This window comes from Dermochelys coriacea, chromosome 16, assembly GCF_009764565.3.
Source record: "Dermochelys coriacea isolate rDerCor1 chromosome 16, rDerCor1.pri.v4, whole genome shotgun sequence".
NCBI lineage: Eukaryota > Metazoa > Chordata > Testudines > Dermochelyidae > Dermochelys > Dermochelys coriacea.
Window position 1 is genome coordinate 14,472,024 of NC_050083.1, and position 17,858 is coordinate 14,489,881.

The window sequence follows — 17,858 nt, forward strand, 5'->3', positions numbered from 1 at the left end:
TGTATGTGGAGGGGGCAGTGGGGTCTGTAAGACGCAGTGCGCTAGACAGCGAATGGAGCTGAAGATAAGTAGGCTCCCACTGCTCTGCTGGGCTCAGGGGCAAGCTGCTCTGTTCCACGTTTGCTGAAGCTTCAAGAGGCCTTCGGAGCAGCTCCAAGTGGAGCGTGTTGCAGCAATCCAGCCTGGAGCCAGCAGGTGTTATTGTTTACATGGCGGCAGTGCCTAGGGGTCCCAACCATAGAGCAGGGCCTCATTGAGCTAGGCGCTGTACAAACATAGAACAAACGCAGTCCCTGCCCCAAGGAGCTTGCAGTCGAAGTATAAAATGAGACAGCAGGTTGCTGCGGACAGGCAGGGGAGTCCAAGGTAACGATGAGAAGAGCATGGAAAGCAGTGATCCCAGCCACCAAATAATAGGGGTGATGTTTGCAGCAGAGAGGAAAGGTCACAGTGCTTTACAATGACTGTCCTGGATGCAGTCCTATTCCTTGCTCTTCCCGCTGCCTTCCCCTGTCTCTGCAGGGCTTCCTATCTCTGTGCTGATTAACTGCACTGGCTTGGAGCCTCCAGGGCACCTGAAGGGTATGGAGCTGTATGACAGCTCTGGCCGGCCCCTCGTCTCCCTGCCACTGCGGCCTTTCCCCAATGGCTCCTCCAGCCAGCTCTGGGTGGGACCCCAATTCCAGGCACCCATGGGAAGCTTCTTGCTGAAAGTGACGGGGGAAGACCCAGATGGACACCCATTGCAGCGTGTATCAGGAGTTGCCTACACCAGTGTGGTCCCAGGTGAGTGACTCTGGCTTGTACGGTCCCAGTGGGAAGAGATTTGGAGCTGCTGTCTTGATGCCTTTTTGTAGCTTGTAGAGTAGATCGGGAATAGGCCAACCAGCTTTTATTCTTCTTACAAGCAGGTACCTGAAATCACCCAGGAAAGGGCTGGAGGTAGGTGTAATGTCCCAGGTTCTGAACGGACATTTCTCTAATACTCCCTCCATGGTAGAACCCCACCTACCTTGCGGGGTTCATCTGTCCAACTTCCTTCCAGGAGCACAAAACTTAGCCCTCTTCTGGGAGAAGGGTTTGTAGCTGCCTGCTCTGTTTTGAAGAGGCACAGCCAGTTACACATTTAGTATAAATGTACAGACAAGGTGAGGGAGAAGCTTGTCCTATGTGACTTAAGGAGTGAGGCTGCTATTTGAAAGCAGGGGTGAAGCAGGTATTGCAGTGATATGTATGATATAAATGCCCAGAGAGGGAGGAGTAGCCAGTGTCATAATAGACTATGGAATCACAGCCTTTCGCAGAAAGGAGGTATTTATTAAACCCAAACAGCTGCAATTAGAACCATGAACAAACAGGTTTCTACACAGCTTTGAGATCCAGCTTCGTCTCCATTGTTTACCAGAACCACACCCTCTCTAGTACTCTATAGCGCACACAGAGATCTAATATCTGCAGAGTATACTGCAAGTAAACATATCATTACAGCAGGACCTGCGCCTTACCGAATGAGGCCCTCACTTTAGCTTCTTATAATGGGTTATTAGGACAAAGCCAGTCAGGGGCTGCTCATTCTTTAAAGAAAAGACCATTCCATTTCAGCACAGGGGTCCAGTTTGGTTTTTTTCATGGTTATTTTTTTTTCCTCTCCCCAATCAAATTTTCAATGTTCTGTTTCTGAGAGTTAGGGAGTCTCTCTCTCTTTCTCTTTTTACCCCATGCCTGTCCCCACCACCCAGGTCTACCCAAAGTGAACATGGCCAGTAAAATCCAGGCTTATCACAATCAGTCACTGCTGATCAGCTGCTCTGCCCAGAGCGAGATCCCCTTCCGACTGAAGCTCAGCCGTGGTGGGGAGATGCTTGGAAAGGATCAACTTTTCACGTAAGTCTCAGGCTCTACTGCAGTAAGTCAGTTACTTCGTAAATTTCCCCAAACCCACATTAGTCACATACAAATATATAGGTATATCTGGCTAGGATGTTAATTACAAGGGCTAGCAATCCGCATACTCCAGGGCACAAAATGATGTCCAGCTTGGGGGACAGGAAGGGGTATGTTCCATGGCATAACATTACACCGTAGGTTCTTGCATGTTCTTCAGACATACCTTCAATAGCTGAGACTGGAGATAGGTTCCCCTCACCAGGATGGACCATTGGCTCTGTCCCGGCATGACAGCCACTGTGTTACTCTTCGCTATCTGTCTCCATAGAGTGGATCTTGCTTGCTCTCTGGGGGGTGGGTACTGCTGACCTCCATCATCCAATCTGGACACTTGGAGTTACTGGAAAGCTGCTTCCTTTGAGATTGTGGTGGTGAAGTCCATGTATTAGCGTAGGGTGAAGAATACAGGTGGCTCAGGGGACCAACTTGGAAATTTCCCTTCCAACTGGAATTCCCACTGGGGCCCTGAAGACCTCATGGCCTGCTTATTCCCTGCTGTCACTGCTGTCATGCTGACTCAGACAGCAAATTCTCTTGGTACTCCGTGACACAGCACAGTGGATTTTCAGTGTGCTAGCAGTGGGTTCCTCATTCCTTCTGCAGCAAAATGCAAAATAAAGGTCTTTACATGTGAGCCCCCAAACTTCCAGCCTGCATGCAGGCTAAGGAGACACACTTGGGATGCAGGGTAAAAGGAACTGTGTGTGAATTGTGATCTCCCACTGCTGCTAGGGAGAGCAGTGGAGAGAGTGGGGGCCTCCGTGCTATGTAACCCAACTCTAAGCAGGTCTAGACAGCATGGAGATAAACCCCCAAGCACCCTGTCTATGCTAGTGCTGCTGTCATTGCTGCATGGGGGAGAGATTTTAGGAAAAATCCGAGCGTCGGTCCAGTTGTCAAAAACCCCTGAGATTCTGCTTTCAGCCAGTGTGGCCCCTTGAAGGTGCCTTCAGTGGGGCTCCCCACAATTATGGCACCATAAATGGTGAGTTGCTTGTGAAAATCTCAGCCAGTGCTGAAAGAGGAGAGCCAGGGGTCTTCCTCTCCAGTCTCAGGGGGGTTCTTTGGTTTGTTTCCCCAGGGATTCTGGGACCAGCAGCTGGGAGATCCCTGTGGTTTCTGGAAGCGATGAAGGTTTTTATGAGTGCACAGCTGTTAGCAAAGCTGGGGCAGCGCGAGCTCGCGGCTACCTCTCTGTCACAGGTCAGTACTGGGGATGGTGGGGGGCACTCGGGCAGGTGACAGCCTCAGCCCAGTCTCCCACAGAGCATGCTGCAATGAGGACTCCGCCTCTGGGCTTTGCTTCCAATATTTAATGGTCAAGCTCAGCACTTCAGTGTTAGAGACCTCTGAATGACAGAATTTGGTACTGACTCCAGTGGGGTGAATGGGGGTCAGCAGCCTGGATAATTGGACCCCGCTGTTTGCTTCCCCCATGCAGAGCCGCCTCTGTACCTGATGCCCCCCAGGAACATCACTGCATTGCCAGGACAAGGAGTGATCATGTCTTGCCCAGTGTCAGGAGACGTTGCTTATAATCTGACCTGGAGCCGGGATGGGAAGGTGCTGCAGCCGGACGAGGGATGGGTGAGGGTCCTGCAGAACCTCTCGCTGGAGATTGTCAGCGTTCAGTTGGATGATGGTGGCCGGTACGAATGCACTGCAAGTAACAGCCGTGGGACAGCTAATGCTTCCATCTGGCTCTTTGTTCTGGGTAAGCTGTCCTATCTCCATGCAGTATCTGAGCCCTATGTTGAGGCAATTACCTGTCCTTGGCTGGGCCTGAAATCCTTTAGAGTCTGAGCTGAAGTGGGGGGAACGTACCGGTTGCTTCTCCAGGGCAAGCCACAGATCCAAGAGTCTTACAGGGCCTGTTTGGAAGGATCTGTGTCATCCTGTATGGGTTTATATGAGCAGAAGCAGTGCAGGAGGTGGCATCCCCAGTGCTTTGTGAAAGTCACTCGTCACCAAGATCAGAGCTGGCCTGATGGATCAGCAAAGCAAATCTCTGCTCTTTTGGGACCCCTGCTTCCTAGAAGCTCCCCAAGCCATAGATCAGCCTAGTGGCAGGACTGCAGGCCGGGAACTTGCTGCTTTATTTAACTGCATCCCAAGAGAGTTATGGGGGGAATATTCCCACTGACTGAACAGGACATAAGGGAAGTAACTACTGCACTGAGTAACCCAGTTAACCCTATAATGACCACTTCACCACATTGCTCCCCTCATTCAGTGGTGAGGCTGGAGGGAGCAGCAATGTATGGCCTGTAGCCCCACCAATGGCAAGGTTGGATCTGAGGAACGTTGCCATTCCAGAAGCCCAGTGTGGAAGTAGGAAGTGAGAGAAAGAGATTTAAGTGTAGCCACCTTGGTTCTGTTAGAAACAGGGCAAAAGTTAGGCTAACTATAACCCTAATAACGCGAGACTTGCAAAAGCAGGACTGGGGAAAGTGTATGGAAAATTGCTAAGCTGTCTGACCTTCTTTTTAGACAAAAGAGAATGTAGTGGTAGCAGAAAATCATTAATAATAAGAAGACATCAGGACGGAAAATGTATGAACAAAGTGCAATTGCTATTCGTCAATGCCTGTAAAAAAAACTATAAATATTTGTGATAAACCACTTGTTGTTCGGAGACTTGTCTAAGGCCAGGGTAACTCCTGCCTTGCAGTCTCCCCCGCAATTGCTTGAAATAAAAATTGACTCTGACTTACTGCATACAAACAGAGAGAGAGGATTTGATTTCTTCCACACCAGTTTCACTACTCTCAGCCATTGTTCCGTTATCACCTTCCGCTAGCTCTGTGCTCCCCTTCTGCGGCAGGAGGAGGAGAGCGGGGAACTGGGCCTCTGGAGCTGGGAGCAGGTGATTGGTGTCTGACCCATGTTGTATGTCTCTGTTTGTAGAGGCGCCTCGAGTAGGGGTTGCCGCAAGCTCGCAGTCGTTCACCAGGGGCGGGGAGGTGATGCTCAACTGCACGGCACTGGGCCACCCTGCACCCCGAATCTCCTGGAAACGATGGGACCGTGCCCTGGAAAAGGACGGCAGGTAACGTTAGCTAATCAGAGCCTCGGACGCTTCGCTCCTGGGCTTCGATGCAAACTGCCGCGGGTCAGCCCCGCTCAGCAGAGCAGCCTCAAACTCATGAGGCTGGGTGATGGGGGAGGAGGAGGGAAAGGGGGACACCTTTTCCACTCTGTGTACACCAAAGGGTATTGAGTACAAGGCTTTTATTGCTGTTTCCAGACCTCCTGCAGGTAGAGGCCGGCTTGGTCAGACCAAAGCTTTTACCCAGGTTACAAAACATGGCTGCAGCTCCAGGCTATGCTACAAATCCGCCTTATGCTGGTAAAGGGGCTGGGGCAGCCGTGGTGTGGCCAGTTCCATGACAGGAGTTTGATGCGCTAGTGTTTAGTCTAGGCCGGACCTTGACCTCATGAAATAGAGGAGTTTGTCTCCTGGGGACTGTTGCAATGCTGGAGGGGCAGAGCTGCACCCCCTTGTCATCTGCTCCTGGTCTTAAGAGGGATCTCCACTCTCGGCAGTGTTGGCTGAGTCATGTTTGTTCTCTTCGGCCTGCTCACTGTATGGGGCTGTTTTTTTTAGAGGTGGCTATTAAATGAGTCCCCACAGGCAACCGGAGAAGGATTTCTGGTGGTTCATGTGCCTGGAGAGGGCTGATAAAGAGAAAATGGGGAAATGGAAAGAAATGATATGAACTGCACATCAGAGATTAGAAGGACTCAGTCTAGTTAAAATGAATATATTTAAAAAAAAAACATGCTTCCTTATCTCTGCTAATAACACTGGAGGTTGCGGAGGCTGTGAAAGTGTGTTAAAATCAAACTGACTTTTCACGCTCTGTTGCGTGCAAGGAGGGGAGGAACAATGGAAATAAACTTACTTTTGACCTTTATTTATTGTCAGTTCCTGATAAATTTCACTTTCAGGCTCCCCCACTAGCGCCATGTTGCAAAGGTTTAGGTTACGAACACCGTACTGGACACTTTTTTTTTTTTGGTGTGGTTTTTTTCTTAAATTGCAGAAAACCAAAAAAAGTAAAAAACATTCTGATTTTTTTTTCTTATTCATGGAAACATTTGCTTTAGTTGTTAGGCCTCATTTCTGCTGTAGCTGATCCATCTGTTACTTTTTTTTTTGTTAAGGGCCAAACTTGACCTATGAATTCCTCTTTTAACTTTTTATTTGGGAAAAGTGCTAGGAGATTTTTTTAGGGCATGTCATGTTCTATTTTCTTCTTTTTTCTGAGCTTTGTTTTCATGGTGACCTCCCCCCCCACCCCTGCTCTTTTCTTTCTTGTTCTAGGTTTCTCATAGATGCTCAGGGCACCCTGATAATCAAGGACGCTGTCCCTGAGGATGCTGGGAATTATAGCTGTTTTGCTGCCAGTCGGATTGGACGGGATGAGCAGACAATAATCCTACAGTACACAGGTACCAGCTCCTGTAGCTTGTCCTAAGGCAGAATCTCCATTGGGAAGACTCCATTGACTTTGGATCACGCTCTTAGCCAGGAGGAGCATTATTGATATTGTTTGTATTGTGGTCATGCGCAGAAGGTCCATTTGTGGACAGGACCCTTCTGTGCCAGGCACCGTACAAACCCATAAGAAAAGGCACCAGAGAATAGGGCCTCTGAAGAGGACTGTGGTAAGACCACTGGCTTTGGGATCACTTTGCTATAGACAGATGCTTGCAATACTCCTCTAGGGCCTGATCCGTTGAAGTGAATGGGCTTTGGATCGCGGCCATCGTCAACAAAGTCCCAAGGGAGGCCTGCAATGCTGGATTCCCTTACCTGGGGTTACTCATTCTCCCAGGGACTTGTTGGAAGAACTGGAGGGTCTTACTGAAAATTAAAGTCATCACCTTCAGGAGTAACATGGTGTGAGCAGAGAGCTGTCCAGCAAAACGCTGCTGAGGTTTTCTGGTTTCAGGGTCTAGTTAAGATTAACCTTTCTATTGTGTCTTATGGTTCCTTCATCCCTGTCCTCTCCCCTCCTCTGTGCTGTTCTCATTCCTTGAGTCTGTGTGTAGACCGGACACAGCTGGTTTGAATGCCTGGTGTTTTCCTTAGGTGGATGCATGGTTGGACTCTTGAACTTTTGTGACAAGTCCCTTGTTAAAGAGGTTATGTTCCACCCTCCTCATCGGGCTCTCTGTTCAGAACCTCCCTCTGATTTATAACGCGCCTTGTTACCTGCCATGTTACCTTCATTCTCACTTCAGGCTCAATAAACTGGTGCCCTGAGGAGGATCAATAACAGCGTGTTACAATAATAACTCAACACTACTGCTCTCTCCACAGCATTTCCAAAGCATCCCGCTTTTTCCTGGGATATTTCTAAGCAAATAATTTTCCCAGGAAAATTTCAGCACACACCTTTATCTATTACAGAAAGATAAGATCAGATATGCACATTTCCAGAACACCTCCCTAATAACAATCCTGAAGCACCGTTATGGCTGGCCCAGCGTCTCACTGGCTAGGAAATACTGACCATAAAACAAGTAACCAGATTACATCATCAGGATGTAACATGAAGATGTTGGAAGAGAATATGTAAAAACATTAATCTTCATCTTAAACATTCAAAATATAAAAAGAAAAGGAGTACTTGTGCCACCTTAGAGACTAACAAATTTATTTGAGCACAAGCTTTCGTGAGCTACAGCTCACTTCATCGGATGCATTCAGTGGAAAATACAGAGGGGAGATTTATATACACACACAGAGAACATGAAACAATGGGTTTTATCATACACACTGTAAGGAGAATGATCACTTAAGATGAGCTATTACCAGCAGGTGGCGGGGGGAGGAAGAAAACCTTTTGTGGTGATAATCAAGGTGGGCCATTTCCAGCAGTTGACAAGAACGTCTGAGGAACGGTGGCGGGGGGGGGGGGGGGGGAAATAACGTGGGGAAATAGTTTTACTTTGTGTAATGACCCATCCACTCCCAGTCTCTATTCAAGCCTAAATTAATTTTATCCAGTTTGCAAATTAATTCTAATTCAGCAATCTCTCGTTGGAGTCTGTTTCTGAAGTTTTTTTGTTGAAGAATAGCCACTCTCAGGTCTGTAATCGAGTGACCAGAGAGATTGAAGTGTTCTCTGACTGGTTTTTGAATGTTATAATTCTTGATGTCTGATTTGTGTCCATTTATTCTGTTGCATAGAGACTGTCCAGTTTGACCAATGTACATGGCAGAGGGGCATTGCTGCCATCATTTTTTTAGTTAATCGCTTGAGTTAACTGCAATTAATCGACAGCCCTAATAATAATCCTTTCTTTCTCCCATCCTTTGTCTTGCCTATTTAGACTATAGGCTTTCTGGGACAGGGTTTGCCTCTCACCATGTGTTGTACAGCGCCTGGCACAATGGGGCCTTAATTGGGCCCTGGGCACTGCTGTAATATTAATAATGCTTGTGTGATAATGCTGTAATAAGGTTTGTGTGACCTTCAAGACCTTGTCTTCAAACCCACCTGTGAAATGGCTAGCATGCCGTGAGCATCCTGTCAATAGCGTCTGGCAAAATGAATCCGTGGCATAACCAGAGCTGGGGCAGCTTGGGGGAATCGTATGTTAAACAGACAGGCAAGGGAAAAGAAAGATTCACTGTAGCATCAAGAATGAATTCTCATTGTTAGATGAAGACCCTCAGAAAGTCGATCGGTGTGTGGTATCCTTTGGTTATGTGAGACTGGGAGCTGCGGTCTGTTGCCAAGCTCTGCAGTGTGTCTCTGCAGAACAGTTTGCCATAGGCCTTTGCCTTTGGAGTGCTGGGGTATCTTGTGCATACTCATGAAGTGCTCTCCAGCGTGGAATAAATTGGAGCCTTTTTCTTTTTGTGTCCTGGATATAGAATCTCCCCACGTCGCTGCAGTGACCCCTGTTGTGCAAGCCCTACTGGGAGAAGATGCGGTGCTGGAGTGCCACGTTTCTGGGGTACCCCCTCCCCAGATCATATGGTACAAAGGTAGGGCTGGAATTGACTCAAGTGAGCTGTGCGACAGTTTGTGTGGGGTCCCTGGGGCATATTAACTACCCCCCTACTCTTAACACAGACAGATTGCACCTCCCAGTCCATTATCCCTTTCCTGCAGATGGACTCCACTCCACAGCCTCACCTGGCTAGCCGTCTTCTAGCTCCTGAGACCCCAAATCTCTCTCCACCCTGGCAGCCAGCCAGCAGCAGTCCATTCTGCATTGCATTGCACCTGCTGCTTGGACCATTCTGTGTTTGGGATGCCCCATGTTAGCCTGCCCTGGCAATGAATGCAGGAAATCCCCTGAGCGGGAGGAAGAACCTTCCTGAGATGTTTCCAGCTCAATTTTGCAGGCTCAAATTCTATATCCAAACAAACTAACTCTCCATCCCTTTGAAGATTTGCCTATTGACGGCAAGAGAAGGCAGGAAGGGGCTTTGCGGTGCTAAGGCAGTGAGGAATAAAGGTTTGACGTTCAGGATCTTTCCGTGTCCAGGGGAACAAGAAGTGGCATCTTCTCCGCTTGGCGCCCATCTGGCGGTCCTGCAGCTCCAGGCGGTGCAAGAGGAGGATTCAGGAGAGTACATCTGCGAGGCCGTCAGTGAGGCGGGGGTCTCCTTTGACGGCATCCTGCTGGAAGTTGGCTGTAAGTCTTGACTCATAAAGCTTTGGGCTCCTTCAGGTTATTAAAAAAAACCCAGCTAACTGTGGCAAATGACCTGCTCTGCTGGGATGTATGCAGTGTAGTGGTAGCCATGTCGTTTGCAGGATATTAGAGAGACCAAGTGAGTGAGGTAGTATCTTTTATTGGCCCAACAGAAGTTGGTGTAATAAAAGATAGATTTTACCTCACTCACCTTGTCTCTCTAGACCCCTTTGAGAGAATTCACAGGAGTTTAGACTGGAATGGCCCAGTTCTGCACTCTGAGCTATTCACTGATATCTCCACTCTCTGCCCCGTTACAGTTGAGTCTCTGTCACTGGACTTCCCACTCCTCTGCTCCCATCAGTAATAACTGCGGTTTATAGCAGCCAGCCTAGTTCTTTCCAGACTCTGGATTTCATCCTGCCCCTGTGCTCTGCACCCACACTGAAGTCTGTGGGGCTTTCCAAGGCATAAGTGAGGACAGGATTTAGTTCTGGATGTTCAACACAAACAGGCTCCCTTCACTCACTGCACCACTGGAATGCAGCCCCTTCTAGGGTGGAAACGCTGCAACCAGCACTCTGCTATCTGGCAGGAGTTCTAGGTACAGGAGGCAAAGAGTCTACCCATGAAACTATAGGGGGATTTCTACTGATGCCTGACACCTCAGGGCAGGAATTGAAGAAGAAGACTGCATCCATTTGAATTTGCAGGGCAGATTTGGGCAGGTAAAGTAAATGCTCAAGTTGAGAGTGGGCCAGGATATGGGACACCTCTGGTGTCATGCAGAGTGTAAAGGGATCACGTCCTCATACGCTCAGGGACTGCACTTCACATCTCTTCCAAACCTGTGTTTCCAAACAGAGTTGTCTTACTGCAGTAGCACCGGGAGGCCCCATTGTGCCAGGCACCGTACAGATACCTAGTGAGAGGAACTCCCTGCCCTGGAGAGCGCTCAGTGTAACCAGAGGCAAGGCAGACAGTAGGGTAGCACAGAGAGGTGAAATGGCTTCCCTAAGATCGTACAGCCGGTCTGTAAGACAGCTAGGAATAGAACCCAGGTGCCCAGTGCTGTAACCAGAAGACTTCACTCCCAGTTATCTCCAGCCCTTGCAATGGATGTAGGTAAATCTCTCTTCCCCATTTAGCTGTATCCAGCACTGGCTTTCTTGACTTCTGCTGCGGTGCCATTGTGTGTTGCTCTCACAGAACAGGGATGTCTCAGCCCAGCACCTTGGAGATAGGAGTTTTGTATCTTTCTGTGCAGCTCTAGGACCTTCCATGCCCTACAGCACCACTGTATTCTTCTGGGCTGGCTCCAGCCATCCTATACAACGCTCTGCAGCCAAGCACTGTGCTGCTAAATATGGTTTTGTGTGTCCACACCTGCAAACTGCCCCTCATCCCAGCAGCGCCACTGTGGCCAGTGTCTGAGTGGGGTTGATGGGACTGAGCCCTGCAGGATGGGGAGCAGAATTGTACTGGAGCATCTGCCCTGGGTTCAGCGTGGGGAGGGAAGGGAGAGGAGACGCCCTGCCTGGTGGAGCCGAGGAGACGGGCTGGGTACTAGGTCTGGGAGTGAGAGCAGCACCAGCCCTGTAGCCGTCCTTGGTGATGGGTTCACGTCATTAGGCGAGTGACCTGCTTCAGGTCACGCAGATCCACTTGGGCTCAGAGACTCATTTAGGGGCCAAGCCAAGATGAAAAATTGGACTTCTCAGCTGCAAACTCTGTGCTCGTCCCTTCAGCCGCCAGCTTGCTGGACAGAGCAGATGGGGCCCGATGAGCGTGAATGGGTTGACCGTATGAACCCCTCGGTCCCCTTCTCAGGGGGAACTCCTCACTGAGCCAACTGTGGTGTGGGCTGAGCTGGCTCCAGGCCCCATGGCTTTTCTCAGGGGGATGCAGAGCCTGAGCCGTTTTGAAACGAGATGACCCTCTGCACAGCCCATTCCCCTAGGTCAAGTGCAGAGCAGCTGCGGTTCCCATTGATACAGACTGCAGAGCTGTAGCCAGCAGTGGAGGGGGATTTCCTCAGGCAGCGGGTCCCAGCCAACACCCCCCACGCACCTGGCTCTGGGGTCCAATTGCTCTTCTGTCGGCATGCTGGCTCGGGCTGCTGAAACACAGCTGGCTCTCTACCATTCTCACAGTGCAGCCGGGGCGGGAGGGAGCTAGAGAAAGGGGGAGAAGCACCATGAGGCAGAGGAGAGTGCTAAGGTGTGAAAGCGGCTTCCCCAGCCTGGTGGCTGTGTCACTGTCTGGGCTGCAGTGGGGAATGCCAGCTCCTGGCTCTTATGAGGGGACATGTTGCCACCTCCAGGGGCGAGGAGGTTAAATGCCTAGCCAGGCAGGTCTGGCGCTTCTGTTTACTAGTCAGGGAGCCTCTCCTACCCTGCATCAGTGTGACCCTGCTCAGTCCCGCGCCCCTTGGGGGGCACAGAGCAGTTCGTAACAAAACCCCGGCCACATTGTGTTTCCTAGTGGTGGGCAGGTGCTCTCCTGGGAATCTGTGGGGAGGGAGAGGGTCGGATAGCCCCCACCCTCTGCGTTCTTGGACCCATTGCTTCGCTGGGAGGGTGACTCTCACTCCTTTTGTTGTGATACTTTCCAGAGGAATTTCCCAATTCTGTTCCCGCTTCTGCGGGGAAGGAGCTCTGGGAAGTCTCGGAGGAGTCTCCTCCCACTCACCACCCATTCATTGTTCTTCCTTGAACGCTCTTCGGCCATGAGGTCTTGGACAGCAACCTCCCTCCATCACAGCTGAGGCCTGGATGGGGCCCACTCTGGATCCTGTTGTTAATGCACTTAGATCAGCCAGAGGGATCCTGGCCAGCTACTCCCTAACTCCAGAGACTTAAGCCATGTCTTTGCTATGATTATAGCCCAGTCAGACCTGGTTACAACATGGTTGTCTCCTGAGTCAATTACAGCACGGGTAACGCTGTAATGAGAACGGGACCTGATCGGGTCCAGTCTTGGCTCTGGCTCTCGCTTTCTGAGCAGACTGTCTCCGCAGCCTGCCTGCCTGGCCCCGGCCGGCCTGGGAAGGAAAAGATGGGGACTTGGGAGGGAAGAATTTGCCAGTTAGGCCTCCCCTCATGTTGACAGTGAAAAAAGCTTCCTCCCACTCTCTGGGGCACATTAAGAATTGAGGGTGTGGGTAGCTTAGCAGCTGCTGTTGTGGTTTGGAGAAGACTGGGTGTGTTGGGGGGTTTTCAGAAACCTCTCTGCGTGTGTGTGTGTGTGTTCGCACGGACACACAAGAACAGAGCAAAGACATGATGCAGCTAGGCATTGCTTTGCGAGGACCTGCAGCTAAAAGAATACACGAGACAAGGAATGAAGCTCCTCTTCTGAACAGACTGGCCCCTGCTATCTTTTCTGATGTAGCTGGGGCTCAAAGCCAAGGGTACAGTGTTTGGTGGGGTGTAGGCCTCCTTCAGACAGCCTCCTGAGCCAGCTGCTGCTTCCCACATGCTAATATAATCAAGAGCAAAGCTCCTGGCAGGGCCATGGAGTGAGCCCAGGTTTCCCCAGGCTGGAAGAAGGAAGGGGAAGGGACGGGGCCGTCTGCCTGGCTTCTGGTGCTGGGAAAATTGGTGGGCCTGCACTGATGTCAGAAAGGCAGCCAGCTCCGGTGGTGTGTGTGTGTGTTGTGTACACTGACCTGACTGCAGGCTCCCCCACTCAGTGCTCAGTTTCTGGATCTGGCTCCATCCTGCATGGGGCTAGCAAGGCAGCTGCTAGACTCATTATAAAGGGAGGCAGTGCGGTGAATTCTGTAACATTAACTGTTTAACCAGCGTGGTTCCAGGGGGCTGGGGGAATTGCCTAGACTAGGTGTTGAGACTGTTTTGTGCTGGCGGAGAGGCCAAGGGGAACAAGAGGGGATCGCTTTCCCAGCAGCAAGACCTGAGCGCATTGCAGCGCCGGACTCCGCCCTCGTGCTGGGCAGAAGTGGAGGTAAAGGGGAAGGGTTTGCAGTCCTCAGACCTGGGCACCTGTAATAGGATGAGCAAGCTCCATCTAGGGATGCTTAAACCGGTGTGTGGAACTCAAACACCAGCTGGCTAAAGTGCCCATCTGAGTGACTGCCTCAGGGGGCCAGCTTGGAAACCAGGCCCGCAGGGAGAGACGGAGGCGAACAGTGAGCGATGTGTCTATGGCTGGCCTTTGAAGAGCATCTGTGTACACATAGACCTAGGCCTGTGTCTATTGGGGGAGACCCCAGTGACTCCAAAGGACTTTGGATCAGGCCCCTAATGCCCCAGATTAACTTTGGGGCATCCCTTTTTTTCTGTCTCTTGGGCTGACTGGTGCAAGCTGCTTGATTCTCGTACTGTCTTAGTTACCCTGTGACCTGCTGTATCTAGCCAAGTTGCGTGGTGAGCTTGGAATGACTCTGGGCTGAGGGAAAATGAAGGGTCCCTTTCCCTCAAACTAGCCCTCGTCCCCCCCACAGTCCCATCCCAGTAAAGTGATGAGTGAAGGGCTGAGAAACGGAGAGAGTGGTGCCAATATGGGAGGGTCTCCCCATGGGGGTGATGGGAGCCTGTCACTTGGGCCATCTGTGAGCTGGGCAAACCAGTGAGAAATACCCCCCAGGCACAGCTCCACATGGGGCCTTGCAAGGTGGATTCAAGACCAACCAGGTCTTTTTCCCTCTGGCTTCTGTGATTCGCTCCCCCTCCGTTTATCTCAAGCTGTTTACATATTCTTAGCTGAGCTCCGAGCAAGATCTGCTAACTCCCATAAAGAGTGGGCACCACGGTGTGATATGCTGTAGCTAAATGCCTCCCTCCATGTTTCTGGAAGTGGACAATCTGAAAACAGCCTATGGGTCCTGGGCTCTTAATTGTTTTTTTTTTAAATGGCAGCTATTAAGAGCCACGTGGAATTGCATCATGCACCTTTGGGGATTTCAATTCTTGGTTTATTTTATAAGAAAAATGAAGCCCCGGAAAGGGAAGATCACATTTGCCAGAGTGTCCCTGGCAAATCTCCTGCCTCTTTTCATGTCCACCAGGAGTGCAAAACCATCGTAAAGGTTAAAACATAACCTGCATCTGGCAACTAATAGGTCTGAAGAGGCTGGCACTGGTTAAATCACTGGCTTTCAGATCCTGGCAGGTAGGTCCCAGGGTGACCAGGAGTTTAGTACTTGGGACATTTATTAGGACACTTATTTGAATTCCTCTGCCAACCACTGGCAATGGAGATGGAGAAGATCCATGTTATCTATAGATAGGACCATTCATGTCTACAGATATCTCCATCTCAATAGAAATCCTCAGCATGGAAAGCAGCAGAGAGGGACGTACTGACATGGAACTAAAAGACAAGAGAGTGAAGTACCCAAGTCCCAGATATTTTCTCTCCTGTCCACCATGATTGAGTTGGACCCGTTTGTGTCATTGTGTTAATCGTTAGGATCACATATTAGAGACAACAGGACTTATTAGGTCATCCTGTCCATATGCCAAGTACTGTACCTTTTACACTGTCTTGAGTCTGTCGCACACCCTAGAGCATCTTGGCGTTGTGAGTCCTGCTGGATGTTGTACGCTCATGTGAAATACATTATAGCTACACCTGTTGGAAACTTCTTTTAATGTCAATAACTTACTTAAAATGGAATGGGGTACAGATCGTCTTCAGGGGCTGGGATGTGGAATGGATATGATCCAAAAGGGAAACTTCTAGCTCAGAGAAGACCTGCGTGCCCTTTAGAATGAAACTGATTCTCCTATTTAGAGATTGCGCTAAATTGGTGTCAGGGCTGGATCTGAGACTCTTCTCTGCTGTCTCCTTCAGCTGCCCCTCGGTTTGTAGAACTCCTACAAGACGTGTCTATGGAGATGGGGAAGAGCATCAATCTGGCACGTCATGTTGAGGGACATCCCCCTCCACGGATTTCGTGGTCCAGACAGGACGGCAAAGCTGTCACTGCCCAGCCTGGTCTGCTCAGCAATTCCAGCCTTCTGGAGTCTGATGAACTCTTTGTGGAAAGTAAGAGAACTGGGACTGTTTGTGCATGCATGCAGGGGTGTATGCCAAGGCATGAGCACTTAGTGCACATCTGGATGTGTGTACACATTTCACACGTCTGGGTGTGTGGAGTATTTCTGTGTATTATCTGCCAAAAGATGTGTGTACTGTTCTCTTATGGAGTGATGCATGTGTGTCGTCACTTTATTTATACACATAAGCATTTTGGGGGGGAATTGGACTAGATCTTATGCCCTTGCTTTGTTGTATGAAGAAGCTGATGGGTTTGGCATATTCCTTGCATTTGCATCCTTTATTAACTGCACTCTGAGGTGCGCCGGTGTGTACGCTTTCATAACTAGCTTTGCACAGGCTTGTTGCCTCTTATGTTTGCTAACCAACCTGCTTCTCCACTGCCTGGCACATCATTTGCAAGGGGAGTGTGAGGTGCTACTGTTCTGACGTGGTAGCACGGTACACCTTGTACCAGGACGACTGTCTCCACCCTTTGGACCACCACAAGCCAGCTGGATGCTTTCCAGGTTTATAAGCATCCGTGTGTTATTTATTAGGTCCTTTCCACCAATTCATCAGTACAGCCTCGTGCGGCGACATATGAATGGATATAAACTTGATTGTTCTCATTTGCTCATCAGCCTCCTGCCTAATTAAGCCATTGAGCACTGATCTCCCAGAGAAGTCCTCTCTGGGGTGTGGGCGAATAGCTAGTACCTTAGTGACCAGAGTGCTGGGTCAGACCCTCAGCACGCTGTCACATGCCTACTTTTCACTCACCTTGGACAGGTGTAAGTGACAATGCTAGGCGGTGTGGGATTGTTTTTAAGGCGGTCCCACTGTTTGCTGGCGTGGGCTCTTCCCCCTACCAGAGCTCAGAGATACGGCGGAGCCCCACCGTATTGCCTTGCTCAGACCTTTCCTCTCCCTTTGCCCCAGGCGTGTCACTGGATGACCAAGCCGTCTGTGTCTGCGAAGCACAGAATGTATTTGGGAAGACCCAGGCTGAGGCCAAGCTCACGGCCACCGGACACAGTTCACAGCCTTTCTTTTGGGCGTATTTGTTGTTAGTTTTGTGCCATTGCTAAAGCAAATTAAAGCCTACGGCACAGACGCTGATTGTCCCCGTCCATATCTGTAACGATGGTGATGACTCTTGTTCCACACCGGTCTCCTTTGGAATATGCAGCTTGGGAATTCCAATGCCCGCTGGCTGGGGCTAAATGTAATGCCCTTTGACATTTAGGTTTATGATACTGTATCTAGAGATGAACCTTTACCCAAATCATGCTGCTAACACCCCTGCACCCTTGGGCAAGGTGGATAGGCTTTAGGCTGAACCAAATTCCCAGATCTGAACTTTGGGGGGAAATGAGATCCCGATAGAGACATTGTGGCTCTGGCCCATTTCTAGCGATAATGTGTTGCAATGAGCCCCCTCTGCCTACATGGAGGTCATCAGCAGGGACTGAACTGGGACCTTCACAGCACCAAGAATACAGGGCTCTGCCACTTGAGCTAAAGGAGTAATTCCTTTTGCTATATATAATTGGGCTGTTAGTCACTTGGCCAGCGACTAGACGGGGACATGATCACACATGAAGCCAGTGTATTTGTACACACATAGTAGTATTGGATCTAATAGACTGTAGGATGCAGCTCTAGTAGGTGCAACCATTCACAACTGAGATGTCTGTAGAGTAGCTTAAGCGATGACCCAACCGTTTATACACACCACATCCAAAGTTCCACCCAGCAGAAGGCAGTGAGGAACCTGCATGAGGACAGAATAGATGCACTAACCTATGGCCAAACCCTGGATGTGAGTCTTGGTCCCTGCAGCTGTTCTGGCACGTAGATCCAGCCAGCACGGTGAACCTCGTGCAGTGGTGTGACCAAGAACTGTTTTGCTGTCAGAGGCTGGATAAGGCTCATATTAATGATTTTTCATCCTGGAAGCTAATTTATAAAACACACCAAGAAGCAGAACTGTTGTCCTGGCTTCTTAAAGCCAGCTTGTCCCCACTTAATGTAGCCTTTTCCTTCTCCAGTTGCCCCAGAGATAGCTGTCGGGGCCCCTGTGATCCGTGCCCATGAGGGTCAGCCCGTCTCACTGCCATGCATAATCCTGGCTGGGAAACCTCTTCCAGACCGACGATGGCTAAAAGACGGGCAGCCGGTGAGGTCTTGGTCCTCTATCTGTCTAATTTGCTGTGCCGGAGGGGACAGGGGGGCAGAGAGTG

The 17,858-nt window shown here is 50.0% G+C and overlaps 1 protein-coding gene across 1 annotated transcript in view; it reads left to right on the forward strand.

Moving 5' to 3' along the window:
• Positions 1-17,858, forward strand: part of HMCN2 (hemicentin 2) — a 110,741-nt gene that overhangs the window by 13,850 nt on the left and 79,033 nt on the right. The window contains exons 8-17 of the mRNA XM_043498830.1: positions 523-786; positions 1,740-1,884; positions 3,029-3,150; positions 3,389-3,661; positions 4,855-4,996; positions 6,275-6,402; positions 8,840-8,953; positions 9,460-9,609; positions 15,427-15,621; positions 17,667-17,794. Coding sequence (XP_043354765.1) covers positions 523-786; positions 1,740-1,884; positions 3,029-3,150; positions 3,389-3,661; positions 4,855-4,996; positions 6,275-6,402; positions 8,840-8,953; positions 9,460-9,609; positions 15,427-15,621; positions 17,667-17,794 — 1,661 coding nt within the window. The remainder of the gene's footprint in view (positions 1-522; positions 787-1,739; positions 1,885-3,028; positions 3,151-3,388; positions 3,662-4,854; positions 4,997-6,274; positions 6,403-8,839; positions 8,954-9,459; positions 9,610-15,426; positions 15,622-17,666; positions 17,795-17,858) is intronic.